The sequence below is a fragment of the Buteo buteo genome, chromosome 23, assembly GCF_964188355.1.
Source record: "Buteo buteo chromosome 23, bButBut1.hap1.1, whole genome shotgun sequence".
Lineage (NCBI taxonomy): Eukaryota > Metazoa > Chordata > Aves > Accipitriformes > Accipitridae > Buteo > Buteo buteo.
This window is the reverse complement of record NC_134193.1, coordinates 6,266,256-6,294,174: the sequence shown is the minus strand read 5'-3', so window position 1 is coordinate 6,294,174 and position 27,919 is coordinate 6,266,256. Positions and strand designations below refer to the sequence as shown.

The 27,919-nt window shown below is 68.0% G+C and overlaps 1 protein-coding gene across 2 annotated transcripts; it reads left to right on the top strand.

Annotated features, from left to right (window-relative positions):
• Window positions 1-47: 47 nt before the first annotated feature.
• On the top strand, window positions 48-27,853 carry CELSR2 (cadherin EGF LAG seven-pass G-type receptor 2). Of its 2 annotated transcripts, none has more exons than XM_075055169.1 (35): window positions 48-3,805; window positions 5,910-6,554; window positions 7,980-8,202; window positions 8,752-8,867; window positions 9,732-9,820; window positions 10,249-10,406; window positions 10,624-10,787; window positions 11,434-11,559; window positions 11,651-11,817; window positions 12,279-12,464; window positions 12,593-12,706; window positions 13,654-13,828; window positions 14,184-14,325; window positions 14,627-14,747; window positions 14,841-15,024; window positions 15,640-15,741; window positions 16,418-16,512; window positions 16,610-16,819; window positions 17,736-17,919; window positions 18,778-18,921; window positions 19,426-19,690; window positions 19,972-20,139; window positions 20,888-21,014; window positions 21,495-21,695; window positions 22,125-22,299; window positions 22,906-23,018; window positions 23,103-23,179; window positions 23,501-23,627; window positions 24,535-24,657; window positions 24,750-24,880; window positions 25,481-25,569; window positions 25,679-25,828; window positions 26,022-26,228; window positions 26,329-26,566; window positions 27,672-27,853. In XM_075055169.1, exons 1-35 carry the CDS (start codon window positions 73-75, stop codon window positions 27,691-27,693), a joined length of 9,291 nt encoding a protein of 3,096 aa, XP_074911270.1. In that variant the 5' UTR covers window positions 48-72; the 3' UTR covers window positions 27,694-27,853. The 2 variants fall into 2 exon arrangements, with proteins under 2 accessions (XP_074911270.1, XP_074911269.1); XM_075055168.1 differs by having other exon boundaries at window positions 25,463-25,569.
• The last annotated feature ends 66 nt before the right edge of the window (window positions 27,854-27,919 follow it).

Sequence of the window (27,919 nt, the reverse complement as noted above, 5' to 3'; positions counted from 1 at the left end):
GCGGGCGGCGGGAGGGGCGCAGGCGGCGGCGCGGGGCGCAGCGGGCACCGGCGGCAGCGGCCGCACCGCGCCATGGGCGCTCCGCCCGCCCGCGGGGCCGCGCTCCGGCTGCCGCCGCCGCCGCCGCCGCCGCTGCTGCTGTTGCTGCTGCTGCTGCTGCCGCTGCCCGCGCCGGGCCAGCCCCGCCGCCCGCCCCCGGGACCCGCCACCGGCACCGGCGTCGCCACCGGCACCGGCGTCGGCACCGGCACCTGCCCGCCCGGCGCCTTCCTGCCGCTGCTTCGGCCCCGCGGCGGCACCGGGGACAGCGGCGGCTCCGGCGGCACCGGGGACAGCGGCGGAGCGGGGCCCTCCTCGAGCACCGGCGCTTCCAGCGGCACCGGGGACAGCGGCGGCGCCGGGCCCTCCCCGGCCACGGGCGGCTCCGGGGACCGCGGCGGCGCTGGGACCGCACCGGGCGCCGGCGCTTCCAGCGGGGACGGCGGCGGCGGCGGCGGGGGTTGCCGAGGCATCGGCGGCACCGGGAGCCCCGGCGGCAGCGGGGACGCGAGAGGCAGCGGGAGCCCCGAGGGTGCCCAAGGCCATGGAGGCACCGGGAGCACCCACGTCCCCGGGGACACCGGGGATACTGGAGACGCTGGGGAAACTGGGGACACCGACATCCCCACGGAGCCCAGGAGCACCAGGGACGTGAGGAGCACCGGGGATGTTCGGCACGCTGGGGACACCGGGGGCACCCACGTCCCCAGGAACACCGGGGCTACTGGACGCACTGGGGAGACTGGGAAAGTCCCCAGGGATAACAGGAACACCAGGCATGCTGGACATAATGGGGACACTGGGAAAGTCCCCAGGGATACCGGGAACACCAGGCATACTGGACGTAATGGGGACACTGGGAAAGTCCCCAAGGGTACCAGTAGCACCAGGGGGATGACGGGCACTGGGGATGCTGGGAACCCCCTGGCCACGGGGGCCACCAGGAGCCCCGTGACCCCCAGCCGCTCCCGCCGGCGCCGCAGCCCCAACACGGCGCCGCAGTTCCAGCCCTCCAGCTACCAGGCCTCGGTGGGGGAGAACCGGCCGGCGGGGACGCCGGTGACGCGGGTGACGGCGGTGGACCCCGACGAGGGGGAGGCGGGCCGGCTGCACTACGCCATGGCCGCCCTCTTCGACAGCCGTTCCGACGCCCTCTTCGCCATGGACCCCGACACCGGCGCCGTCACCACCGCCACCCCCCTGGACCGCGAGAGCAAGAGCACCCATGTCTTCCGGGTGACGGCTGTGGACCACGGGACACCCCGGCGCAGCGCCATGGCCACGTTGACGGTGACGGTGAGCGACGCCAACGACCACGACCCGGCCTTTGAGCAGCCTGAGTACCGGGAGAGCGTGCGGGAGAACCTGGAGGTGGGCTACGAGGTGCTGACGGTGCGGGCCACTGATGGGGATGCTGGTCCCAACGCCAACGTCCTCTACCGTCTCCTCAACGCCGGCGGTGCCAACGAGGTCTTTGAGATCGATCCCCGCTCGGGCGTCATCCGCACCCGTGGCCCTGTGGACCGCGAGGCAGTGGAGGCCTTTGAGCTCTTGGTGGAGGCCACGGATCAAGGCCAGGAGCCAGGACCCCGCAGCGCCACGGCCACCGTCCGCATCGCTGTGGAGGACGACAACGACAACGCGCCGCAGTTCAGTGAGAAGCGTTATGTGGCGCAGGTCCCCGAGGACGTGGCGCCCAACTCGGCCGTGCTGCGAGTGACGGCCACCGACCGCGACAAGGGCAGCAACGCCCTGGTGCACTACAGCATCGTCAGCGGTAACACCCGCGGCCACTTCTACATCGACGCGCAGACGGGCGCGCTGGACGTGGTCAGCCCCCTGGACTATGAGGTTAGCAAGGAGTTCACCCTAAGGATCCGGGCGCAGGACGGTGGCCGCCCACCCCTCTCCAACATCAGCGGTTTGGTCACCGTCCAGGTGTTGGACGTTAACGATAACGCCCCCATCTTTGTCAGCACGCCCTTCCAGGCCACCGTGCTGGAGAACGTGCCGGTGGGTTACTCCGTCATCCACGTTCAAGCCATCGATGCCGATTCGGGTGACAACGGCCGGCTGGTCTACACCCTCCTGGAGACCGGCGCCGGCTTCCCCTTCACCATCAACAACAGCACCGGGTGGATCGTGGTGGCCTCCGAGCTGGACCGGGAGGCGGTGGACTTCTACAACTTCGGGGTGGAGGCACAGGACCAGGGTAACCCCCCCATGGCCTCCTCAGCCAGCGTCAGTGTCACCATCTTGGATGTCAATGACAACAGCCCCGAGTTCACGCAACGGGAGTACAGCGCCCGCCTGAATGAGGACGCAGCGGTGGGCACCAGCGTCCTCACCGTCTCCGCTGTTGACCGTGATGCCAACAGCGTCATCACTTACCAGATCTCCAGTGGCAACACCCGCAACCGCTTCTCCATCACCAGCCAGAGTGGCGGTGGGCTCATCTCCCTCGCCCTGCCCCTGGACTACAAGCTGGAGCGGCAGTACCTCCTCACCATCGCCGCCTCTGACGGCACCCGCCAGGACACGGCCCAGGTGGTCGTCAACGTCACTGATGCCAACACCCACCGACCCGTCTTCCAGAGCTCCCACTACACTGTCAACGTCAACGAGGACCGGCCAGTGGGCACCACGGTGGTGGTCATCAGCGCCACAGATGAGGACACAGGGGAGAACGCCCGCATCACCTACCTGATGGAGGACAGCATCCCCCAGTTCCGCATTGCCGCCGAGACGGGGGCCGTCACCACCCAGATGGAGCTGGACTACGAGGACCAGGTGTCCTACACCCTGGCCATCACAGCGCGTGACAATGGCATCCCGCAGAAGTCCGACACCACCTACCTGGAGATCCTGGTGAGCGACGTCAACGACAATGCACCCCAGTTCCTCCGTGACTCCTACCAGGGCTCCGTCTACGAGGATGTGCCCGCCTTCACCAGCGTCCTCCAGGTATCTGCCACTGACCGTGACTCAGGGCTCAATGGCAGGGTCTTCTACACCTTCCAAGGGGGTGATGATGGGGATGGCGACTTCATCATTGAGTCCACCTCTGGCATCGTCCGCACCTTGCGCCGCCTTGACCGGGAAAACGTGCCGCTCTACGCCCTGCGGGCGTTCGCTGTTGATAAGGGGGTCCCGGCCAAGCGGACACCGGTGGAGATCCAAGTGACGGTGCTGGACGTCAATGACAACCCGCCCGTCTTCGAGCGGGATGAGTTTGACATCTTTGTTGAGGAGAACAGCCCCATCGGGCTAGTGGTAGCCCGGATCACGGCCACTGACCCCGATGAGGGCACCAACGCCCAAATCATGTACCAGATCGTGGAGGGCAATATCCCTGAGGTCTTCCAGCTGGATATCTTCTCCGGTGAACTCACCGCCTTGGCCGACCTGGACTACGAGTCCAAGGCGGAGTACGTCATGGTGGTCCAAGCCACCTCGGCCCCCCTGGTCAGCAGGGCCACCGTCCACGTTCGCCTTCGCGACGCCAACGACAACAGCCCCCAACTCAAGAACTTCGAGATCCTCTTCAATAACTACATCACCAACCGCTCGGGCAGCTTCCCTGGGGGGGTCATCGGCCGCATCCCGGCCCACGACCCCGACGTCTCTGACAGCCTCACCTACGCCTTTGAGCAGGGGAACGAGCTCAACCTGGTGCTGCTGGACCCCCACAGCGGGGACCTGCGCCTCAGCCCTGCCCTGGACAACAACCGCCCACTGGAGGCCGTCATGAGGGTCTCCGTCTCGGGTAAGACCCCTGTCCTGGGCTGGGGTGGCTTGGAGGCCCAAGGTTTGGGGCTGGGGAAGTGTTTGTGGGTGCACCCCACCCTTCTACATGGCCCTGAGGTGTTTTGGGGGTCCCACCACCCCATCTTGACTGCCTCCTCCAGATCTGGGGAGGGGGATAATGGGGATGCTGTGCCCACAAACCCCGACATCCCAGATGGAGGCAGTTGGGGTCCCCAGCTCCCCCTTTTGCTTCTCCACCCCCAACTTCAGCCCTGGGGTGTCTGGGAGGGTCCAATAACCCAGTGCATTTTTGGGGGGGGGGGGGGTCAGGACCCTGTAGCAGGGGCAGGACCCTGTGTGTGTATTTAGGGGGGGGGTCCTGGCACCTCGCTGTGTGCATTTGGAGGGGGCAGGGCCCACTGTGTGTGTTTGGGGGAGGTGCAGAGCCTGTGCATGTATTTGGGCGGGGGAAGAGCCTGGTGTGTGCATGGGGGGGTCCTGGTACCCTTATGTGTATGTTAGAGGGGGGCCCGATGGGTGAATCTGGGGGGGGCTCAGGATCCAGTGCAGTATTTGGGGGTGGTCCTGGCACCCCAACGCATGTGTTTCCAGAAGGCCCCAACACTTGTATTTGGGGGGGGCACAGGGCCTGCTCTGTGTATTTGGGGGAGTCCTGGCACCCTGGCCTCTCTATTGGGGGGGTCCCCAAACCCAGTGCATCTGTTTGGGGGGGGTCACTGGTGGGAAGGGGCCAAGGGGGGGGCTGTGCTGGCGGTGCTTGGCGCCTTTTGGGCTGGGGGGGGCTGGGGGGTGCTGCCGGGGGGGGGGGGTCACCCTGGGGTGGGGGAGTGGCTCCTCAGCCTCCCCCAGGCAGGGAGGGAAACTGAGTCACGGGCCATGCCGTGATGTCCCTTGTCCCCAGCCACGTGTCCCCCATCACCTCCTGTACCCCCCCCAGACCCCCCTTTGGGCTGGGGTCCCTGCTCCAACTTCACAAAGCGGGGCGGGGGGGGGCCCCAGGGCACAAAGGGTGGGGGCAGGGAGCTCCCCCATGCCCAGGCTGTGCCCCCCCTCAACGCGGGGGCAGCCGGGAGGGGAACAAAGGGTCCGGCCATAGCTGGGCCCCCGCGGCCGCAGCCATGGCAACCCCCCCGCCGGCCACCGGCCACGGGCCACCGGGCAGCCCCAGCCCCCTGCCACCCCCCCACCCCGGCGTCAGCCCCTTCTCCCTCCCCCCGCCCCCCCCCCCCCCCCTCGCCCTCCATCCATCTGTCCGCCCACCGCCCGCTCTCCATCTGTCCCATGTCCCGCTGCCCCTCATCCTGGCCAGGAGGAGGAGGAGGAAGGTGGGTGCCCCAGTGCCGGGCAGAGCCTTTGCCCCCCACCCCCTCCCTGCCCCATGGCACTGCTGGGTGAGTCAGGGTGGGTGCCCGGTAGCCAGCGCTGTCCCCATCCCGCGGTGGCCATCCGGATGGGTGCCCCAGAGCGGGTGCTGTCCCCATCCCGCGGTAGCTGAGCAGGACGGGTGTCCCGTACTAGTGCCATCCCCCTCCCGTGGTGGCCAAAGCGGGACGGGCACCCCACAGCCAGCACCGGCCCCATCCCACTGGCTCCATCCTGTGGTGGCCGAGTGGGATGGGTTCCCCATAACCAGCACCAGCCCCATAGCCAGGACCATCCCCATCCCGCCATCCCCGTCTCATGGTGGCCGAGTGGGATGGGTTCCCCATAACCAGCCCCATAGCCAGGACCATCCCCATCCCGCCATCCCCATCTCATGGTGGCTGAGTGGGATGGGTTCCCCATAACCAGCACCAGCCCCATAGCCAGGACCATCCCCATCCCGCCATCCCTGTCTCTTGGTGGCCGAGTGGGATGGGTGCCCCATAGCCAGCACCATCCCCATCCTGCAGTGGCTGGGTGGGACGGGCACCCCATAACCAGTGCTGTCCCCATTCCGTGGTGGCTGAGTAGGTCAGGCACCCCACAGCCAGCACCGTCCCCATCCCACCGTCCCCATCCCACGGTGGCCAAGCAGGATGGGTGCCCCATCACCACCACCGTCCCCATCCTGCGGTGCCCGGCGCTGCCACTGACCCCTCCACATCCCCCCCCACCCACAGACGGGGTCCACAGCGCGACGGCCCAGTGCACGCTGCGGGTGACGGTGATCACGGACGAGATGCTGAGCAACAGCATCACCCTGCGCTTGGCCGACATGTCCCAGGAGCGATTCCTCTCCCCCCTGCTCAGCCGCTTCCTGGAGGGGGTGGCAGCCGTCCTGGCCACCCCCCGCCACCGCGTCGTCCTCTTCAATATCCAAACGGACACGGACGTGGGGACCGCCCGTATCCTCAACGTCAGCCTCTCAGTGCTGCTGCCCGCCTCGGGGCACGGCGCCCGCTTCTTCTCCTCCGAGGAGCTGCAGGAGCGGCTCTACCTCAACCGCTCGCTGCTGGCCGCCATCTCGGCCCAGCGGGTCCTGCCCTTCGACGACAACATCTGCCTGCGCGAGCCCTGCGAGAACTACATGCGCTGCGTCTCCGTCCTCCAATTCGACAGCTCGGCGCCCTTCCTCGCTTCCGACACCATCCTCTTCCGCCCCATCCATCCCGTCACCGGCCTGCGCTGCCGCTGCCCACCCGGCTTCACCGGCGACTACTGCGAGACGGAGATCGACCTCTGTTACTCCAGCCCGTGCGGCAGCAACGGGCGGTGCCGGAGCCGTGAGGGCGGCTACACCTGCGAGTGCCACGAGGATTTCACCGGTGAGAGCCCAGCGCGTCCGTCCCTGGTGTCACCTTGTCCCGTTCCCCTTCGGCCCTCCAGCAGTGATCCTGTTCTCTTGGTGTCCATCCTCATCATCCCTTCAGCCAGCTCCCCTTCATCTACCCCTTCTCAGCTCTCCCTCCATCCTCCCTTCAGCCAGCTCCTCTGCAGCCTCCGTCCTCTATCCAGCCCTTCCTTTTGGTGTCCATCCTCATCATCCCTTCAACCTGCTGCCCTTCAACTATCCCTTCCTCAGCTGTCTCTCCATCATGTATCACCGTCATCCCTTCAGCCAGCTCCTCTGCAGCCCTCCGTCCTCTGTAACTTCTGTCCCTCCATCATCCAGCTCCATCATCCCTTCTTCCTCCTTCCCTTCAGCTCTCCATCCCTCCATCATCCTTCCCCCAACATCCCTTCACCCCACTCCCCCTCAGCCCTCCATCGTCTGTTCCTTCTGCTGTCCCTCCATCATCCATCCCCATCGTCCCTTTGTCCCACTCCAGTCCTCCGTCAGCCATCCCCATCAGCCTTCATCCCATCCCTCCTCAGCCTTCCTCATCTATCCCTTCTTCTGCTGGCCCTCCACCATCCACCGTGGGCGTCCCTTCAGCCTGCTCCCCTTCAGCCCTCCGTCACCCGTTCCTTCCTCAGCTGTCCCTCTGTCGGCCATCGTCCCTTGGCCATCCCTCCGGCCATCCCTCCCTCCCTTCCCCTCCAGCCACCTCTCCATCCTCCCTCCCTCCCCCTCCCCTTTGTCCCCAACACCTTTATCTTCCTCCTCTCTTCCATCTCTCCACCTTCCTCCCTCCTCTCGCCACCCTGCCCCCCTCCCTCTGCCCTGTCTCCCTATTGTCCCCCACCCCTCACCCCCTCCCACGTCCCCCCTCCTGTCCTCCCGTCACCCTCCATGTCTGGTCCCCTGTCCCCTCTGTCCCTCCACCCCAGTGAGGTCCCTGCAGGAGGTCGGCGGGGGAACTGGGACACTGGTGGTGGCAGAGCCTGGGGGACACCCCGGGGTGCAGGGACACCCCATCCCCACCGCGGTGGCCCGGCCATCTGCTCCCCACCACGGCTGGCCCGGGGGGGGAGACGGGACACACCATGGTCACTGGGAGACTGGTGGCACTGGGGACAGCCCCCACCTGCCCTGGGGACCCCTGGGCACCCCCAGCCCCCACGGGACACCCGGGTGGGGGGGTGCCAGCTGGTGGGGGAGGGGATGCGGGGCGGGGGGGGGGCTTTGACTCAGTTGCCATGGTGATGGGAGGTGGTTGCCACGGCAATGGAGCTGGGGATAAAGCCTCTCTGGAGCTGATGGGGGGGGATGAAGAGGGGATCCCCACCCCCCCATCCCCCCTTTTGGGGGTGCAGGGGGTGCCCGGCACCCTGGGCACGGTGCCGGGTGCCAGCTGGGCCTCGCACAGGGGAGCGCTGCGAGCTGAGCGCCCGGGGGGGTCGCTGCGCCCCGGGGGTCTGCCGCAACGGGGGCACCTGCCTCAACCTGCTGGTGGGGGGGTTCCGCTGCCAGTGCCCCCCCGGGCACTACGAGAAGCCCTTCTGCACCATGAGCACCCGCAGCTTCCCCCCGCGCTCCTTCCTCACCTTCCGCGGCCTCCGCCAGCGCTTCCACTTCACCCTCGCCCTGACGTGAGCCCTGGGGGGGCAAGGGGGGACCCGTGGGCATCATCTGCGGCGATGGGGTGTGGGGTTATGGGTGTCCCATGGGCAGTGGTGTGTGGAGTGATGGGTGCCTCGTTGGCATCATTTGGGGTGTGGGGCAATGGGTGTCCCATGGGCATCGGACGGGGTGTGGGGTGATGGGTGCCCCGTTGGCATGAGACGGGGTGGGGGGCAATGGGGTGTGGGGTGATGGGTGTCCCGTTGGCATCATTTGGGGTGTGGGATGATGGGTGCTCCATTGGCATCATCTGGGGTGATGGCGCGTGGAGTGATGGGTGTCCCATGGGCAACGGGGTGTGGAGTGGTGGGGTGACCCCATGGCCTGGGGACAATGGGGTGGGGGGCACCCCATGGGGGCAGTGGGGCAGGGGGTGATGGGTGCCAGTGTGTCCCGGTGGGTGCAAGGTGATGGGCCATGGGGCAGGCTAGGGAGTTGTGGGGTGACGGGGCATGATTGGGGGGCATGGCAGGGGCCAGGGGGCGATGGGCAGAGCCTGGCACTCGTCCCTGCACCAGGTTTGCCACCAAGGAGCGGGACGGGCTCCTGCTCTACAACGGGCGCTTCAACGAGAAGCACGACTTTGTGGCGCTGGAGATCATAGGCGAGCAGGTCCAGCTCACCTTCTCAGCAGGTACGGGCACTGTGCCCGCCACGCCCCAGCACGGCATCCCCGGCATTCCCTCCCGGGCATCGCATGCCTGGGACTGCCTGGCACTGCATCCCTGGCACTGCATCCCATGCTATATATCCCCGGCACTGCATCCCATGCTATACATCCCCGGCACTGCCTGGCACTGCATCCCTGGCACTGCATCCCATGCTGTACATATCTGGCATTGCATCCCAGGCATTGCATCCCCGGCACTGCCTGGCACTGCATCCCTGGCACTGCATCCCATGCTGTACATATCTGGCATTGCATCCCAGGCATTGCATCCCCGGCACTGCCTGGCACTGCATCCCTGGCACTGCATCCCATGCTGTACATATCTGGCATTGCATCCCAGGCATTGCATCCCTGGCACTGCCTGGCACTGCATCCCTGGCATGTGTCCTGGGTATCACATCCCTGGCACTGCGTCCCATGCTGTACATCCCTGGCACTGCCTGGCACTGCATCCCTGGCATGTGTCCTGGGTATCACATCCCTGGCACTGCGTCCCATGCTGTACATCCCTGGCACTGCCTGGCACTGCACCCCAGGCATTACATCCCTGGCACTGCATCCTGGGCATTGCATCCCTGGCACTGTATCCTATGTGTCGTGTCCCTGGCACCACATTCTGGGCACTGCCTGGCACTGCATCCCAGGCATCCCATCCCTGGCACTGCATCCCATGCGTTGCGTCCCTGGCACTGCCTGGTACTGCATCCCAGGCATCCCGTCCCTGGCGCTGTCCCCATGGCACTGCAGCCCTGGCACTCCCATTACTCTGCTCCCCCCCTGTACCCCCTCCCCGGGCTGTTCCCGCTGCCTGACCACTGGTGCCCGCAGGCGAGACCACCACCACGGTGTCACCCTTCGTGCCGGGTGGTGTCAGCGACGGGCAGTGGCACCGGGTCCAGCTCCACTACTACAACAAGGTGGGGGCACTCTGGGGGGCACAGGGGTTTGGGCGGGAGTGGGGTGAGGTTTGGCGGGGACAGAGGAAGAGGGGAGGGAGGGTGGGAATTTGGGGGGACAGAGGTGGATGGGAGCATGGTGGGGGTTTTGGGGGACAGAGAGGGAGGGGAGAGGGGTGCGGGGTTTGGGGGGACAGAAGAAGAGGGGATGGAGGGGAGTGGGGTGGGGGTCTGGGGGGGATGGAGTGGAGCAGGGAGGGGGTTTTGGGGGATGGAGAGTGGGGGTTTGGGGGAGGGAGGGATGGGGTGAGCATGGTGGGAGTTGGGGGGATAGAGGGGAGCAGGGTGGGGGTTTGGGGGTGCTGGGGGGAAGAGGGAGGACGAGGAGCCGGATGAAGGCTGTGGGGCCGGGGGCAGCCCGGGTCCCACGGCTCAGGCGTTGCCCACAGCCGGTGCTGGGGCGGTCAGGGCTGCCCCAGGGCCCCTCGGAGCAGAAAGTGGCCGTGGTGACGGTGGACGACTGTGACACCGGCATGGCTCTCCGGTTCGGCCCCGTCCTGGGCAACTACTCCTGTGCCGCCCAGGGCACCCAGTCTGGCAGCAAGAAGTAAGGCGGGGAGGTGCCTTGGGGTCCCCATGGGTGGGGGGTCCCTTGAGGGTCCTTTGGGGTCCCCATGGGTTAGGGCATGGGTGGGAGGGTCCCTTGGGGTCCCCATGGGTTAGGGCATGGGTGGGAGGGTCCCTTGGGGTCCCCATGGGTAGGGGGGCTTAGGGGCCCCTTGGGGGTCCCTCGGGGTCCCCTTGGGTGACGGTGGGTGCTGCAGGTCGCTGGATCTGACGGGGCCGCTGCTGCTGGGCGGCGTGCCCACCCTGCCCGAGAGCTTCCCCATCCGCAGCCGGCAGTTCGTGGGGTGCATGCGGCACCTCCACATTGACCAGCGCCCCGTCGACATGGCCGCCTTCATCGCCAACAATGGCACCCTGCCCGGTGAGGGGCACAGGGGTGCACGGGGAGGGGGGCAGGGGGGTATGGGGCTGGGGAGATGACTGGGGGTGGGAGGGGGCTCTGCCCACTGGGTGTGGGTTGGGGTCTGGGGTCTGGGGGGTGCCAGGGCTCTGGGGTTGGAGGGGGATCCATGGGGCATGGAGCTGGGCGGCGCTTGGGGGTCTCTGTGCCCCATGGGCCTGAGAACGTGGGGCTGGGGGATATGGGGTAAAGGGGGTGCCGGGGCTGTGGGGCTAGATGGGGATCCAGGGGGCATGGGGGGCTGTGACCCTGGGCATGGGGACATGGGGTCGGGGAGTGCCAGGGCTGGAGGGGGATCAAGGGCATGTGGGGCTGCAACAGTGCCCGGGGGTCTCTGTGCTCTCTGGGCATGGGGCTGGGCCATATGGGGCTGTTGGGGTGCCATGGTGTGGGGCTGGATTGAGGGCTGGGGGTGACACCATGCCAGCACATAGGGCTGGAGAATGGTTCGGGAGACTTGGGACCCAGTGCCCGAGGGTCTCGGTGCCCCCCCAGCCATGGGGACATGGGACTGGGTCATGCCAGGCCATGGGGCTGGCTAGGAGGGGGCATGGGGCTGGGGTCCCAAGAGATGGGGGGGGGGTGAGCCCCATGTCCCCTCCTGCAGGCTGCCCTGCCAAGAAGACCCTCTGCGACGCCAGCACATGCCACAACGGTGGCACCTGCGTGCACGAGTGGGACAGCTTCAGCTGCCGCTGCCCTCTGGGCTTTGGGGGCAAGACCTGCCAGGAAGGTACGGGGGGGGGGCACCGGCGTGGCCATGGGGGTTCCATGGTGGGGGTGGGGGTAGGTTGGCACCCACCCTACACCCCATCTCCCCACAGAGATGGCGAGCCCCCAGCGGTTCCTGGGCAGCAGCCGGGTGTCCTGGAGCGGGCTGGCACTGCCCATCACCCTGCCCTGGCACCTGGGGCTGATGTTCCGCACCCGCCACCCCCGCGGGCTGCTGCTGCGGGCCAGCGCTGGCCCCCGCGCCACCCTCACCCTCCAGGTGTGCCCCGCGGGGACGGGGTGGGGTATGGCTATGGGTGGGGGCGATTGGCATAGGGGGTATTGCCCTGGGGGCAATGCCGGGGGGATATTGGCCTTGGGAGGAGTATTGCCCTTGATGGGGAGTTATTGCCCTGCAGGGGTACTTCCTTTGGAGGGGGGTATTGCCATAGGGGTATTACCGGGGGGGGGGGGGGGTCCTGTCCCTGGGGGGGTATTGCCATGGGGGGAGTATTGCCCTGGGAGGTGGCAGTGCCAGGGGCGTGCCACCCCTGGGGGGGTATTGCACTCTGTGGGGTGTTGGCTTGGGGGACAGTGCTGAGGGGGGGAATTACCCTTGGGGGGGGGGCTGCCCCTGGGAGGGGGTATTGCCCTGGGTGGGGGATATTGCCCTGGGGGCAGTGCCAGGGCTGTCGTTCCCCCCCCCCGGTGTGCGGGGGGCACTGACATCCCTCTCGGCAGCTGAGCGAGGGGCAGGCGGAGGCGGGCGTCTGGCAGGGGGGCTCCCGCCTGGCCTGGCTGCGGCTGCCCCACGCCAAGGTCAACGACGGCGACTGGCACCACCTCCAGCTGGAGCTGCGGGGGGCCCCTGGCCGCCCCCCCCCCGCCACCCTCCTCCTCCTCGCCCTCGACTATGGCCGCCACCAGGTAGGCTGGGACCTCCAGGGTGGGGGGGGAAACTGAGGCACGGGGCTGGCACACCGCTCTGCTCACCCCATGGGTGCCACCATGACGCCCATGGGTGTCTGAGTGCCCCCCCCCCACCATGCCCGCAGGCGGTGGCCGACGTGGCCGGGGAGCTGCAGGGGCTGCGGCTGCGGACGCTGAGCGTGGGGGGGATGGCGGGTGATGGTGGCACCGTGGAGCAGGGCTTCCGTGGCTGCCTGCAGGTACGGGCACGGGCAGGGGGCGTTGGGTATAGGGCGGGGGGACACGGGACATTGGGCCTATGGGGTGGTGGCAAAGGGATGGGGGGGTATGGGCTTGGGGACGCGGCATAGGGCGTGGGGACATGGGTACGGTGGGGGGGCACGGGTATGGGCACAGGGACGTGGGCGTGGAGCGTGGTTAAGGACACGGGCACAGGGCATGGGGACATCAAATAGGGACAGGGACACAGGGGCATGCATACGGGTGTATGGTGTGGGGACATGGGATGTAACAGGCAGGGGGACATTGGTTGCTTGTGGGGACACGGGCATGGGGACTTGGGCACAGGGACGTGGGTATGGGCACAAAGCATGGGGACATGGGACATCTGGGCACAGGGACATGAGGCGTGGGGACAGGGGGTCTATGGGCACAGGGGTGGTGGCAAAGGGACAGGGGGGTACGGGCTTGGGGACGCGGCATAGGACGTGGGGACACAGGCATGGCAGGGGGGGCCAGGGCCATGGGCACAGGGATGTGGGAACACGGGCACAGGGTATTGGCATGGGGACACTGAATGGGGACATGGGCGTATGGGCACAGGGAATGGGAACATGGGACACATGGCAGTGGGATGTGGGGACATGGGGACGTGGGCACAGGGATGTGGGTATGGGCACAAGGCACAGGGACGTGGGACGTTTGGGCACAGGGGATGAGCATAGGGACATGGGTACAGAGACATGGGATGTGGGGATGAGGGGCACATGGGCACGGGGCCGCGGGGGCACAGGGACACAGCCCTGGGGCTGGGCATGGGGACAGGGATGTGGGCACGGGCATAACTCCTGGGGCAGGGATGGGGGTATGTTGGTGTGGGGATGGGGTGGCATGGAGGGGGGGGCCCGGAATCTAGCGAGGGAAACTGAGGCACAGCAGGAGGGGTGACGATGTGGTGGTGACGCAGGGCGTGCGCGTGGGCGAGACGGCGGCCAGCGCGGTGGCACTGAGCGTGGCGCAGGCGGCGCGGGTGAACGTGGAGGGGGGCTGTGCCCTGCCCGACCCCTGCGACTCGGGGCCCTGCCCCCCCCACAGCTACTGCAGCGACGACTGGGACAGCTTCTCCTGCCGCTGCCACCCCGGTGAGTGCCCGGGGACACCCCGCACTGCCACCCCTCTCTGTCCCCTGGGCACTGCCACTCCTGGCACTGCTGCCATTGCCGTGGCCACCTTCCCTGGGCACTGCCACCCCCCTTATCACTGTCCTCAGGGCACTGCCACCCTCCCCATCATTGTCCCCAGGACACTGCCACCCCCATCACCACCCGCAGGGCACTGTCACCCTCCCTGGGCACTGCCACCTCCTTGTCACTGTCCTCAGGGCACTGCCACCCTTCCTGTCACTGTCACCTGGGCACTGTCCCCACGGCACTGCCACCCTCCCCGGTGACACCCCCTCTCTATGATGTCCCCAACCATGCCCGTCCTCGTGCCCAGGCTACTTCGGTGACAGCTGTGTCAGCGCTTGTGCCCTCAACCCCTGCCAGTCCCCAGCCACCTGCGCCCGCAAACCAGGCTCGGTGCATGGTTACACGTGCGAGTGTCCCCAAGGTCACTTCGGTCCCTACTGCGAGCACAAGTGAGTGGCAGCGAGGGATGGGCGTGTGAGGGGGCATGGTGGGTGTGCAAGGGACGGGGTGGGCACAGTGGCTGTGCAAGGGACATGATGCCTATGCAGGTGGCAGGGTGGCCGTGCAAGGGGCACAGCGGGCACAGGATGGGCACGGTGCCCGTGCAAGGAACACGCTGCCCGTGCAAGAACCATAGTGGCTGTGCAAGGGGCACGGTGGCCGTGCAAGGGGCAGGGAGGGCATGGGACAAGCAGGGTGGCGGTGCTGGATGTGGAGGCCGTGCCACATCGTGCGATGCCACCCGGGCAGGGAGGCCCAGCCGTGCCCGCGGGGGTGGTGGGGCCACCCCACCTGCGGCCCCTGCAGCTGCGACGTCACCAAGGGCTTCGACCCCGACTGCAACAAGACGACGGGCGAGTGTCGCTGCAAGGTGAGTCCCCGTCCCCAGCGTCCCGTGCCCGCGGTGGCCCCAGGGGGATGGTGACACCCCCCCCGAATGGTGCCACCCATCACCCCCCCCCAGGAGAACCACTACCGCCCGGCGGGCAGCGACTCTTGCCTGCTCTGCGACTGTTACCCCACCGGGTCCCTGTCCCGCCTCTGCGATGCCACCAGCGGGCAGTGTCCCTGCAAGGCCGGCGTCATCGGCCGCCACTGTGACCGCTGTGACAACCCCTTCGCCGAGGTGACGGCCAGCGGCTGCGAAGGTGGGTGATGGGGACTGGGTGCCACCGTCAATCTGCTGTCACCCTGGGCCACCCTGGGTGCCAGCGACTGGGCACCACTGTCACCCTGCTGTCACCCTCTGTCACCTTGCTGTCACCCTTCTGTCACCCTGGATGCCAGTGACCGAGTGCCACTGCTGTCACCCTGCTGAACCCCTGTGTCACCTTGCTGTCACCCTGGGTGCCAGCAACCAAGTGCCCCTGTTGTCACCTTGCTGTCAACCTGCTTTCACCCTGCTGTCACCCTGTGTCATCTTGCTGTTACCCTCCTGTCACCCTGGCTGCCAGCAACCAAGTGCCACTGCTGTCACCCTGCTGTCACCCTATGTCACCCTGCTGTCACCCTGGGTGCCAGCAATGAGGTACCCCTGCTGTCACCCAGCTGTCACCCTTCTGTCACCCTGTGTCACCTTGCTGTCACCCTGGGTGCCAGCAACCACTTGCCCCTGCTGTCACCCTGCTGTCACCCTGCTGTCATCTTGCTGTCACCCTGGGTGCCACTGCTGTCACCCTGCTGTCACCCTGCTGTCACCCTGGGTGCCAGCGACCAGGTGCCACTGCTGTCACCCCAGCGTGACGCCCTGCTTTGCCCCACAGTCAACTACGACAGCTGTCCCCGTGCCATCGAGGCCAGCATTTGGTGGCCCCGCACCCGCTTCGGGCTGCCCGCCGCTGCCCCCTGCCCCAAGGGATCCATCGGTAGGTGGGGGGGCGCGAGGACGGGGTGGGGGGTGGCACCGTGGTGGCACCGCTGAGTTCGGGGGAACACAAGACCATGGCACTGCTGAGACAGGGACAGGGGTTGTGACACTGTGGTGGCACTGCTGGGACAGAGCTCGGGGGGGGATGCTATGGTGGCACTGCTGGGATGGGATGGGGGCGGTGACACCGCGGTAGCACCACTGGGATGGGGTCAGGGAGGCGACACCATGGTGTCACCACTGAGTTGAGGGGGGATGACACCAGGGTGGTACTGCTGGGAGAGGGAAGGGGGGTGACAGTGTGGTGGCACTGTTGGGATGGGGTGGAGGTGGTGACACCACAGTGGCACCACTGGGACAGGGCTGGGGGGTGACACAGTGGTGGAATCACTGGGACATCGTGGGGGGAGGTCACACCATGGTGTCACCGCTGAGATGGGGCGGGGGGATGACATGGTGCACTGCTGGGATGGGGTGACACTCTGGTGGCACTGCTGGGACAGGACAGGGGGGTGACATGGTGGTGGTGGCAGAGCTGGGATGGGGCTGGGGGGGTGACGCTGTGGTGGCATTGCTGGCACGGAGCTAAGGTGGGGTGACCCGGCGGTGTCACCGCTGGGCCAGGGCAGGGGTGGTGACACCACGGTGTCACCACCGGGCCACCGTCCCCGCAGGCACAGCGGTCCGGCACTGTGACGAGCACAAGGGCTGGCTGCCCCCCAACCTCTTCAACTGCAGTTCCCTGGCCTTCGCCGCCCTCCGGGCCTGGGTGAGCGTCCCCGGGGACGGGGGACGATGGGGGGACGGGGACGCGGGGACGGTGACGATGCCACCACCGCCTCCCCGCTAACGATGCCGCCCGCCAGGCGGAACGACTATCGCGGAACGAGTCGGCGCTGGACCCGGCGCAGTCGCGGCGCGTGGCCCTGCAGCTGCACGATGCCACCCGCCGCACGGCCGCCTACTTCGGCAGCGACCTGCGCCTGGCGTACCGGCTGGCCAGCCGCCTGCTGCAGCACGAGAGCGCCCAGCGCGGCTTCCGCCTGGCCGCCACCCAGGACGTCCACTTCACCGAGGTGGGGCCCGACGCCGGGGCGATGGGCACCCTCGTGGTGGAGGGGGGTGTTGGTGTGGGAGCCCAGACGCCAGGGTGATGGGCACCCTCATGGGAAGGGGGGGTGTAGGTGCGGGAGCCCAGATGCCAGGGTGATGGGCAGCCTTTTGAAAGGTGCCAGGGCACCTCCTCCATGCCTTAATCTGAAGGGGAGCATGGGCTGGTGGAGGAGGCCTGACACCAGGGTGATGGGCACCCTCGTGGGTGGGTTGGTGCAGGAGGCTGGATGCCAGGGTGATAGGCAGCCTTTTGGAAGGGGGTGCATGCTGGGTCAGGGCATGGCTGGGAGCAGCTGGCAGTGCCAGGGTGCCCCCTCCATGCCATGATTCACAGGGGAGCATGGGCTGGTGGAGAAGCCCAGATGCCAGGGTGATGGGCGCCCTCATGGCGGTGGGGGGGTGGGGCTGTGTCTGCAGGGTGATGCTTGGAGAGGGGTGGATGGTGGGGCTGGCTGGCAGTGCCAGGATGCCCCCTCCCCTTGAGCTGTAATGGAGCATGGGATGGTGGCAGGAGGCCCAACACCAGGGTGATGGGCACCCTTTGGAAATGGGGTGCGTACTGGGGGAGGGAGTGTCTGGGAGCAGCTGGCAGTGCCAGGGCACCTCCTCCATTCCCTGCTCCCCAGGGAATCGCTGAGCTGTAGGTGGGGTGGGCTCAGTGCTCCCTTTCATAAGCCCAGATGCCAGGGTGATGGGCACTGCCTCACCCACAGTTGGGGGGGGGTTACAGCATACCTGGCACCAGCTGTCGGTGCCAGGGTACCCCAGCCCACAGAGCCTTGCAGGGAAGCGAAGCAGAGAGAGGGAGGGAAAACCCCTGCCCAGATGCCAGGGTGGCGGGCACCCGGCAGCACTGCCCACCCCTGCCCATCCCTGCAGAACCTGCTGCGGGTGGGCAGCGCCCTGCTGGACACCAGCAACAAGCGGCACTGGGAGCTGATCCAGCAGACGGAGGGGGGCACGGCCTGGCTGCTGAAGCACTTCGAGGACTACGCCAGCGCCCTGGCGCAGAACATGCCCCAGACCTACCTCAGCCCCTTCACCATCGTCACCCCCAACATCGGTGAGCGGGGACACCCCCCCAGGGACGGGGACATGCGTGTGCCCGGGGAGGGGGTGGTGCTGGGGTCGTGGGTGTGCCTGGGAGATGTGTCCTGTGGAGACATGCCTGTCCCCAAGGACATGCATGTGCTACGGGGACATGTGTGTGCCTGGGGGACGTGTGCCTGAGGACGCGGGCATGGGTGTGCCCGGGGACGTGTGTGCGCCTGTGTGATGTGTGTGCTGGGGACATGCTTGTGCCTGGGGACGTGGACACGTGTGTGCCCAGGGGACGTGTGTGTGCCTGGGAACACGTGTGCTCGGGGGACATGATGTGTGCCCAAGGATGCGTGTGCTGGGGACATGGACATGTGTGTGCCTGGGGGACATGCGTACACCTGGGAACATGTGTGTGCCCAAGGACACCTGTGCACGTGCCGACATGGGCATGTGTGTGCCCAGGGTTGTGGGTCCCTGTGTGCCGAGGGATGGGGACATGCGTGTGTCTGGGAGCACGTGTGTGTGAGTAGGCTTGCGGGTGTGTGTGTGCGCCCAGGGGACGTATGTGCCAAGGGACATGTGTGTGCCTGGTGACATGGACATGAATACCGTGCCCTCCGCTACATGTACCCAGGGACACACGTGTGCCCAGGATCACGGGCATCTGTGTGTGTGTGCACAAGGGATGCTGCCACAAGTGTGCCCAGGGGACACGTACCCAGGGACCTGCACTGTGGGTGCCGGCACCTGTGGGTGCCGGGGTCCGTGCTGGGCACATGGGGTGCCAGGGTCCGTGGGTGCCAGGGGCCGTGGGTGCCAGGGGCTGTGGGTGCCGGGCACACAGGGTGCCGCGGGGCCCCTGGGTGACACAGTGCCGCAGTGGTGTCGGTGGTGCGGCTGGACAAGGGCAGCTTTGCGGGCGCCCGGCTGCCGCGCTACGAGGCGCTGCGGGGGGAGAAGCCGCCCGACCTGGAGACCACCGTCATCCTGCCCGACAGCGTCTTCCGGCCCCCCGAGGGCAGGCGTGAGTCCCGGTGGGGGGAAATGAGGGGACAGGGGGAGCTGGCACAGGCGGGGGGTGTGGGGGGGACCCCAGCACAACCATGGGCTGGCAGGGTTGGGGACCCTGTTGCATCCATGGGGCTTGCAGGGTTGGGGGGACACCCGTTTGGCCATGGGGCTGGCATGACTGGGGACCCTGGCACGGGGCTGGGAGGGTTGGGGACCCCAGTGTGGCAGTGGGCCTGGCAGGGTCGGGGGGACCCTGGAATGGGGCTGGCAGGGTTGGGGATCCTGGCATGGACATGGGGTTGGCAGGTTTGGGGGCGGGGATCCTGGTACGGCTGTGGGACTGGCACGGCTGGGGAGCCTGGCATGGGGCTGGCAAGGATGAGGGGACCTCAGCGTGGCCATGGAGCTGGCAGAGCTGGGGACACTGGTGTCGCCATGGGGCTAGCAGGGTTGGGGACACTGGCATGACCATGGAGCTGGCAGAGCATCATGCCAGCCCCCTGCCCGTGCATCCCAGACCCCTCCACTGGGCACGGGCAGCCACCACAGGGCACGGGTGGGCAGGAGGAGGAGGAGGAAGGGGAGGATGAGGAAGCTACAGAGGAGGATGAGGAGGAGGAGGAGGAGGAGGAGGAGGATGAAGAGGAGGAGGTGACCCTGGTGACCCGGCACAAGCGCCACCCGGCACTGGGCGAGGGCCAGGCCATCGCCAGCGTCATCATCTACCGTACCCTGGCCGGACTCCTGCCCGAGCAGTACGACACCGACAAGCGCAGCCTCAGGTACCTGCGGGACCAGGGGGCAGTGGGGGGGCCAGGGCATGGGGCGCACAGGGGGCTGGGAGGATGCCCATGGGGTGCCAGGGCAAGGGAGGGCATCTGTGGGGTTCTGGGACAATGGGGACAGGGAAGTGTGCCCAGGGCATCCCCAGGAAAGGGGGTGCTGGGAGATGGGGGTCAGTCCCAGGGTGGGTGCCCGTGGGGTGCCAGGGCACAGCGGGTCACCGAGAAGTGTGACAGGGTACCCACGCCTGGGTGGGGACCCTGACTCTGGTGCATCCCAGGGTGCCCAAGCGCCCTGTCATCAACACGCCGGTGGTGAGCATCAGCGTGCACGCGGGGGGGGCACGGGCACCGCGGGCGCTGGCGAAGCCCATCACCCTCCAGTTCCGGCTGTTGGAGACCCAGGAGCGCTCGAAGCCCATCTGTGTCTTCTGGAACCACTCCCTGCTGTGAGCTGGGGGGGGGACAGGACAGGGACGGGGACAGGGACACCCCTGGGGGGGGATAGGGGACATGGGGACAGGGTGGGGTGGGTCCCCCGACGGGCAGGGAGGGAGGGGATGGCACGTGGTGGTGGGTATGGCTGGGTGGGTGGTGCGGAGATGGGGCGGCCTTGTCACAGGGGGTGACGGGGACGGGGTCATGCTGGGCAGCTCAGACCCTGGGGGGTATCAGGGACAGGGTGCTGGTGGGTGTCCCTGGGTGGGGTGGGTGTCCCGGGTGGTGGCTGAGGGTGCTGGTGGGTGTCCCTGTGTCCCCGGGTGGGGTGGGGTGGGATGGGTGTCCCAGGCAGCGGCTGAGGGTGCCGGTGGGTGTCCCCATGTCCCCGGGTGGGGTGGGATGGGTGTCCCAGGCAGCGGCTGAGGGTGCCGGTGGGTGTCCCCATGTCCCCGGGTGGGGTGGGATGGGTGTCCCAGGCAGCGGCTGAGGGTGCCGGTGGGTGTCCCCGTGTCCCCGGGTGGGGTGGGATGGGTGTCCAGGCAGCGGCTGAGGGTGCCGGTGGGTGTCCCTGTGTCCCCAGGTGGGGTGGGATGGGTGTCCCAGACAGCGGCTGAGGGTGCTGGTGCGTGTCCCCATGTCCCCGGGTGGGGTGGGATGGGTGTCCCAGGCAGCGGCTGAGGGTGCCGGTGGGTGTCCCTGTGTCCCCGGGTGGGGTGGGATGGGTGTCCCAGACAGTGGCTGAGGGTGCCGGTGCAGGGCGGGCGGCACGGGTGGCTGGTCGGCGCGGGGCTGCGAGGTCGTCTTCCGCAACCGGAGCCACGTCAGCTGCCAGTGCCACCACCTGACCAGCTTCGCCGTCCTCATGGACATCTCCCGCCGCGAGGTGGGACACGGGGGGACCCGGGGCATGGGGGTGACCCGGGAACAGGGCCCCGGCGTGGGGACGTGGGGCACACGGGGCACGGGGCTGGCAGGGGGACACGTGGGGACCAGGCTGGGCGGGTGGTGCCACGCTGTGGGCAGGGCTGTAGGGTGGCAGGGGCGGGGCTTGTGAAAAGGGGGAGGGGACAGGGAGGTGGGCGTGGCTTGGCAGAAGGGGCGGGGTCAGAGATGGAGGTGTGGGTGCCGATGGCAGCAGGGCCGAGCAAGGCGGGGGGGGCGGGCTCCTGTGGGGCGGGGCTAAGCAGGATGGGTGGGGCTCCATTGGGGTGGGGCTGAGTAATGTGGGCGGGGTTTCCCCTAGGGCTAAAGCCCCCGGGGGGTGTATGGCTTGGGGGGGAGGTGTGGTTCTACAGGGCGTGTCCCCCGGGGCGCGTGCCCAGCACATGGCGGGCACGTGCCGACGGGTGCCGCGGTGCTGCAGAACGGGGAGATCCTGCCGCTGGCGGCGCTGACCTACGCCTCGCTGGGAGTGGGGCTGGCGGGGCTGCTGCTGGCCGTGCTGGCGCTGGGGGGGCTGCGGGGGCTGCGCTCCAACCGCCACAGCATCCGCCGTCACGGTGCCACCGCCCTCCTCCTCGCCCAGCTCGTCTTCCTGCTCGGCATCAACCAGGCCGACCTCCCGGTGCGCGACCCGGGGGGGTGGGGGCAACTGGGGCGGGGCCAAGGGGGGCGGGGCTCGGGTGGGAGGGGCTTTCAGGGCTTGGGGAGCCCCCACCACCGAGGCACGCTGGTGGGTGGAGCTCCTGGGGGCGGGGCAACATTGGGCGGGGCTAACCAGTGGGCAGAGCCATGGTGGGTTGGGCCTAAGAGGGGAGGGTCTATCAAAGGGGTGGGGCCTCTTAAAGGGTGGGCTCTCAAAGGGGTGGGGCTCCCGGGGGGGTGGGGGTGGGGCTAATGTGGGGGTGGAGCTACAGTGATGGGTGTGGCTTTCATGGGCGGGACTGCAGAGGGGGCGGGGCTCCAGGGGTAGTGCACGTGGTTTGCATGGGCGGGGCTCCTGTGGGCGGGATGGGTGTGTCCAGGGGGCAGGGCAGTAACGTGCGGGGCACAGCTGGCGTGCACGGTGGTGGCCATCCTGCTGCAGTTCCTCTACATGAGCGCGGTGGGCTGGGCGCTGCTGGAGGGGCTGCACCTCTACCGGCGCCGCAGCGAGCCCCGCCACGTCGACCGCGGGCCCATGCGCTTCTACCATGTCCTGGGCTGGGGGCTGCCCGCCTTCATCACGGGTAAGGGCACGCCCACAGAGCCGGGCTCCGCCCCCTGGCCCTAACCCCGCCCCCTGGCCCTAGCCCTGCCCCATGGAACCCCCACCGCTGGGCACCCACCTCCACCTGGGTCAACACCCTCTGGGTGGCCGCACCCCCTTCTAGGGTTTGGCCCCTCCCCCTAAACCACTTCCCCATCAGCCTAGTGCAGGGTGGGGTGCCATTGCCATGCATAGCCCCGCCCCCAAAGAGCACAGTCCCGCCCCCAACAGCATAGCCCTGTCCCAAAGCATATAGCATTGCCACGCCCCCCAAAACGTAGCCACGCCCCAAACATTTTAGCCCCGCCCCTAAGCCGTCAGCCCCGCCCACAGCCAGCATAGCCCCACCCCCAAGAGCATAGCCCTCTCCAGCCTCTTAGACACACCCCCAGGTCCATAGCCCCACCCTCACCCAGCATAGCCCCGCCCCCAAGAGCATAGCCACCTCCCCAGACCTGCGCCATCCTCATGCTATCCCATGCCCCACCCCGCCTTAGCCCCGCCCCTCCTCTCTTAACCCCGCCCCTTGGCCGTTAGCCCCGCCCCCCGGCATGGCCCCGCCCCTGAGCCGTGCCTGTGGGGGCAGGGCTGGCGGTGGGGCTGGACCCCGAGGGCTACGGCAACCCCGACTTCTGCTGGCTCTCCATCCACGACAGCCTGGTCTGGAGCCTGGCGGGGCCCATCGCCTGCGCCGTGGCCGTGCGTATGGGGGGGGCTGGGGGGGGGTGCCCGGGTCCCCCATGGGTGCCCGCGCCCCACCCGCTCACCCCTCTGCACCCACAGGTCAGCATCTTCTTCCTCGTGCTGGCGGCCAGGGCCACCTGCGCCACCCCGCAGGGCTTCGAGAAGAAGGGCACGACGTGAGTCACCCGGGTGGGGGGGCACCCGCGGGTGGCAGGGGGGCACGGGGTGATGGGGCACCCCTGGGTGGCAGGAGCCATGGGGTGTGGGGACACCCCTGGGTGGCAGGGGGTACTGGGTGCTGAGGTGCCCCTGGGTGACAGGGGCACACAGGGTGCACGTGGGTGGCAGGGACACATGAAGGGTGTGGGGCACCCACGGGTGGCAGGGCAGACGTGGTGCCCGTGGCCAGGGAGGCGGTCTGGGTGCCCACGGGGGAGCGCAGAGCCAGCGGCACGGGCAGGGCTGCGGGCGGGGGGGCTGACGGCGATGCCCCCCAGCTCCGGGCTGCAGACGGCGGTGGTGGTGCTGGCGCTGCCCAGCCTGGCCTGGCTCCTGGCCCTGCTCTCCGTCAACAGCGACACTCTCCTCTTCCACTACCTCTTCGCCATCTCCAACTGCCTCCAGGTGATCGGGGTCCCCCGATAGCCCCCGTACCCCCTGTGCTCCCCATAGCCCCCGTACCCGTTGTGCCCCCCACAGCCCCGTACACCTTCCCCCCTACCCCTACATCCCCTACCCAGTTTTTGCCCTGTCTATACCTCCTGTGCCTCCCTATACCTTCTGTCCCCTATACCTCCCTGCAGCCCCTGCTCCCTATACCCCCCATGCCCCTATACATCCCCATGCCCCCTATACCTCCCTGCAGCACCTGTATCCTTTACATCCTTCTGCCCCCCATAACTCCCTGTGCCCCCTACACCTCCTTTACCTCATCCTTCTCTGTGCCTACTCCAGCCCTATACTCCTTATAGCACCCTATAGCTCCCTATAGCTCCCTGAGCCCCCAATACCTCCATCCCCCATACCTGCGTCACCCTATAACTCCCTGCAGCCTCATATGTCTCTGTACCCCTCCCATACCCCTACATGCCCTGGCACCCTGCCCCTCCCCCTATAGCTGCCCAGCTGGGGACACCAGTGGGGGCAGGGGGTGGCGGGGGGTAATAGGACAGAGGGCACCCCAGGAACGAGCCCCTTTCCCGCTGGGTGCCTGGTGGGTACCAGAGGTCCCTCACCTATTTTGGGGGGGCACCCAGTGGGCACACGGGGTCCCTTGCCCTGCTTGGGATGCCAATGGGGGGGACCCAGTGGGTATGGGGGGGTCCCTCGTCCCTCACCCTGCCCAATGGGGGCACCCAATGGGCGGGGGGGTCCCTTGCCCTGTTTGGGATGACAATGGGGGGCACCCAGTGGGCATGGGGGGACCCTTGATCTGTCTGTGGTGCCGGTGGGGTCCCCTGCAGTGTGCAGACGGGGGCTGACTGGCATGCTCCCCCCATGCCATGCCCACGTGCCCCCCTCTCCACCCCAGGGCCCCCTCATCTTCCTCTTCTGCGTGGTGCTGAGCAAGGAGGTGCGGCGGAGCCTGCGGCTCAGCTGCACCCGCAGGCGCAGCCCCGACCCCGCGCTGGCCACCAAATCCACCCTGACCCCAGTGAGTGCGGGGGAGATTGGGATGGGGCAGGAGCCGGGGGGGGCGAGGGGCAGCCACCCCCCATGGCCATGATGTCCCCGTCCCCGTGGCAGGCCTATGGCTGCGACAGCACCTACGTGGCGGGTCGGCTGTACCCAGCACCCACCGGCGGCTCCACCGGCTCCCTGCACAGCACCGCGCGCTCCGGCAAGAGCCACCACAGCTACATCCCCTTCGTGCGCCGGTAACCGCACTGGGACGATGACACTGGGGGGAGGGAGGAGGTGGCGGGGTGGCGGGGGTGGCACGGCAGCACAGTGGCAGGGTGGCATTGGGGTGGCAAGATGGCAGGGCGATGGGTTGGTGGCGTGGCAGCGTGGTGGCAGGGTTGGGGGGGGTGATGGGATGGGTGGGGGGGTGACACGGCAGTAGGGCGGCATGATGGGGGGGTGGCAGGGCTGTGGGGTGAGGGGGTCATGGGGAGGGTGGGGTGGCATGGTGGTGGGGTGATGGGTTGACGGGGTGGCATGGCAACACGGTGGCAGGGTAACACGATGCTGGGGTGGCAGGGTGATGGGTCGGTGCGGTGGTGGCACGGCAGCACAGTGGTGGGGTGGGTGCCAGAGCTGGGGGGGGACGGTCGTGGGGTGGCAAGACAGCTGGGTGATGGGGAACGTGGTGGTGGAGCGGTGGGGTGGGTGGCATGATGGCGCAGTGGTGGGATGCTGATGGGTGGTGGGATGGCAGGTTGGCAATGTGGCAAGGTGACGGGGTGGCAGGGCACCAGTGGGCACCGATGAGCGCCGATGGGTGCCGATGGGTGCAGGTCTCCCCTCTCTGGCAGGGAGGACTCGGGGCTGGCGGGCAGCCCAGGGCAGCGGGCGCTGGCCGAGCCAGGGGGGCTCTTCCTCGACGCCCAGGACCAGCCTGAAGGTAGGGGCACCACATGTGCAACGAGCGCGCCTGGCCTCAGCCCGGGTGGGGAGGGAGGTGGTCGTGTCCCTGGGCACCCCCTGACCTGCGTGTCGCTCCCTCCCCGCAGAGCACGACACAGACTCGGACAGTGACCTGTCGCTGGAGGATGACCGGAGCGGCTCCTATGGCTCCACGCACTCCTCTGAGAGCGAGGATGAGGCCCCCCCCGCTGGCTGGGACACCTTGCCCGGGCCCGCCCTATCCCCCCCAGCCCCCGGTAATGCCAGCCTGGGGGCACCCAGTGGGGATGGGGGTCCCTCACCCAGTCTGGGGTGTGGATGCGGAGGGCACCCACTGGGCATGGGGGGAGGGGGTCCCTCACCATGGCTGGGGTGCTGATGGGGGGCACCCAGTGGGGATGGGGGGTGTCCCTCAGCCTGCCCATCCCAGCAGCCCCCCTCTGCCCGCAGGTGACAGCCTGGTGGCCCCAGGGCGGCCGTACTGGCCAGGGGAATTCATGACGACGGCCAGCGAGAGCGAGGGGCACGGGGGCAGCGAGACCCTGCGGGTGGAGCCGGCGGGGGGCGAGGGACCCCCCCGGGGCGAGCCCCCCCGCCTTAACGGCGAGGCGCTCCCCAGGGACCCCCCGCTGCTGCCCCTGCCACACCCCCACAAAGGTATGAGGTGCCACGCACCCAAGCGGGTGCCATGGGGTGGGGGGGTCACCTCGAGGCTGGGACCCCCCCCAAACCTTGGGTGATGCCCCCCACCCCGCAGGCATCCTGAAGAAGAAGTGCCTGCCCCCCATCAGCGAGCGGGGCAGCACCCAGCGCCTCGGGCCCCCCCCGCCACCTCCCGCGGGCACCGCCACCTCCTCGGGCAGCGAGGGCAGCCGGGTGGGGGGCACCGGCGCCCCCCGCCCCCGCCAGACCCTGCAGGAGCAGCTCAGCGGCGTCACCCCCATCGCCATGAGCATCAAGGCGGGCACCGTGGACGAGGACTCCTCCGGCTCTGAGTGAGTGCCTGACAGATGGCTGCTAGGGAGCCCGATGGGCGACCCTTGAGTGCAAGGGTGCCTGTTGGGTGCCCATCAGGTGCCAGGGTGGCTGTTGGGTGCCCGTTGGGTGCCAGGGTTCCTGTTGGGTGCCCATTGGGTGCAAAGACTCCCATTGGGTGCCTATCAAGTGAAAGGATGGTTGTTGGGTGCAAGAGTGCCCACCGGGTGCCCATTAGGTGCCAGGGTGGCTGTTGGGTGCCCATTAAGTGCCAGGGTTCCCTTTGGGCACCCACTGGGTGCAGCACTGCTCCTTGGGTGCCCGTTGGGTGCCATGGTTCCCATTGGGCACTCATTGGGTGCAAGGGTGCCTGTTGGGTGCCCATCAGGTGAAAGGATGGCTGTTGGGTGCCCATTGGGTGCAAGGGTGCCTGTTGGGTGTCCGTAGGGTGCCAGCATGCCCACTGGGTTTGAGAATGTCCATTGGGTGCCATTGGGTGTAGGGGTGCATAAGGGGTTTGAAGGTGCCAACTGGGTGTCAGGGTGTCTGTTGGGTGCTCACTGGATGCAAACTGGGTGTGAGGGTGCCGATCGGGTGCCTGTTGAGTGCCCGTTGGATGCCAAGGTGCCCATTGGGTGCTCGTGGGGTGTAAGGGTGCACACTGGGTGTGAGGGTTCCCATTGGGTGCCAGGGTGCCCATTGGGTGCCCGTCAGGTCTAACAGTGCCCATTGGGTGCCTGTTGACTGTCCATTGGGTGCCCATGGAGTGCTGGGGTTCCCATGGGGGGGCAGGGTGGCTGGGTTGGCATCGCAGTGGGCACTGCTGGGGGGGCTCCCTGCCCATGGGCACTAACCCTCCCTCTTCTCTCCTCTCCGCCCCCCCGCCCAGATTTCTGTTTTTTAATTTTCTCCATTAACCCGCGGGGGCCGGGGGGCTCCTGCCCCCCCCCCCCTTCATCTCCCCCCCATCTGGGCGAGCGCTGGGTGCTGCGGGCGCGGAGGGCACCCTGGCACCCGCCTCGCCCCCGATCACGCATCCGTCTGTCTTGTTTTTTATTCCCCACCCACCCACCCACCCTTCGTGCCCACCCCCTGCCCGTCTGTCTGTCCATCCGTCCCCCCCAGGAGCGACGAGACCTCCATCTAACAGGGACCCGGAGAGCACCCCCTGCTCGTGCCACCACACTGGGGACACCGGGATGGGGGCATCACGGGGGGGGGGGCACTGGGACAGGGGATGGCACCAGGAGGGGGGGGGCATCGGGAGGGGGCACGAAGCCGGAGATACACCCCCCCATTGCACTTTGGATCCTGGCAGGGATTTGCCCCTCACCCTGTTGGCACCTTGCGGGGGGGGTGGGGTGTGGCATAGG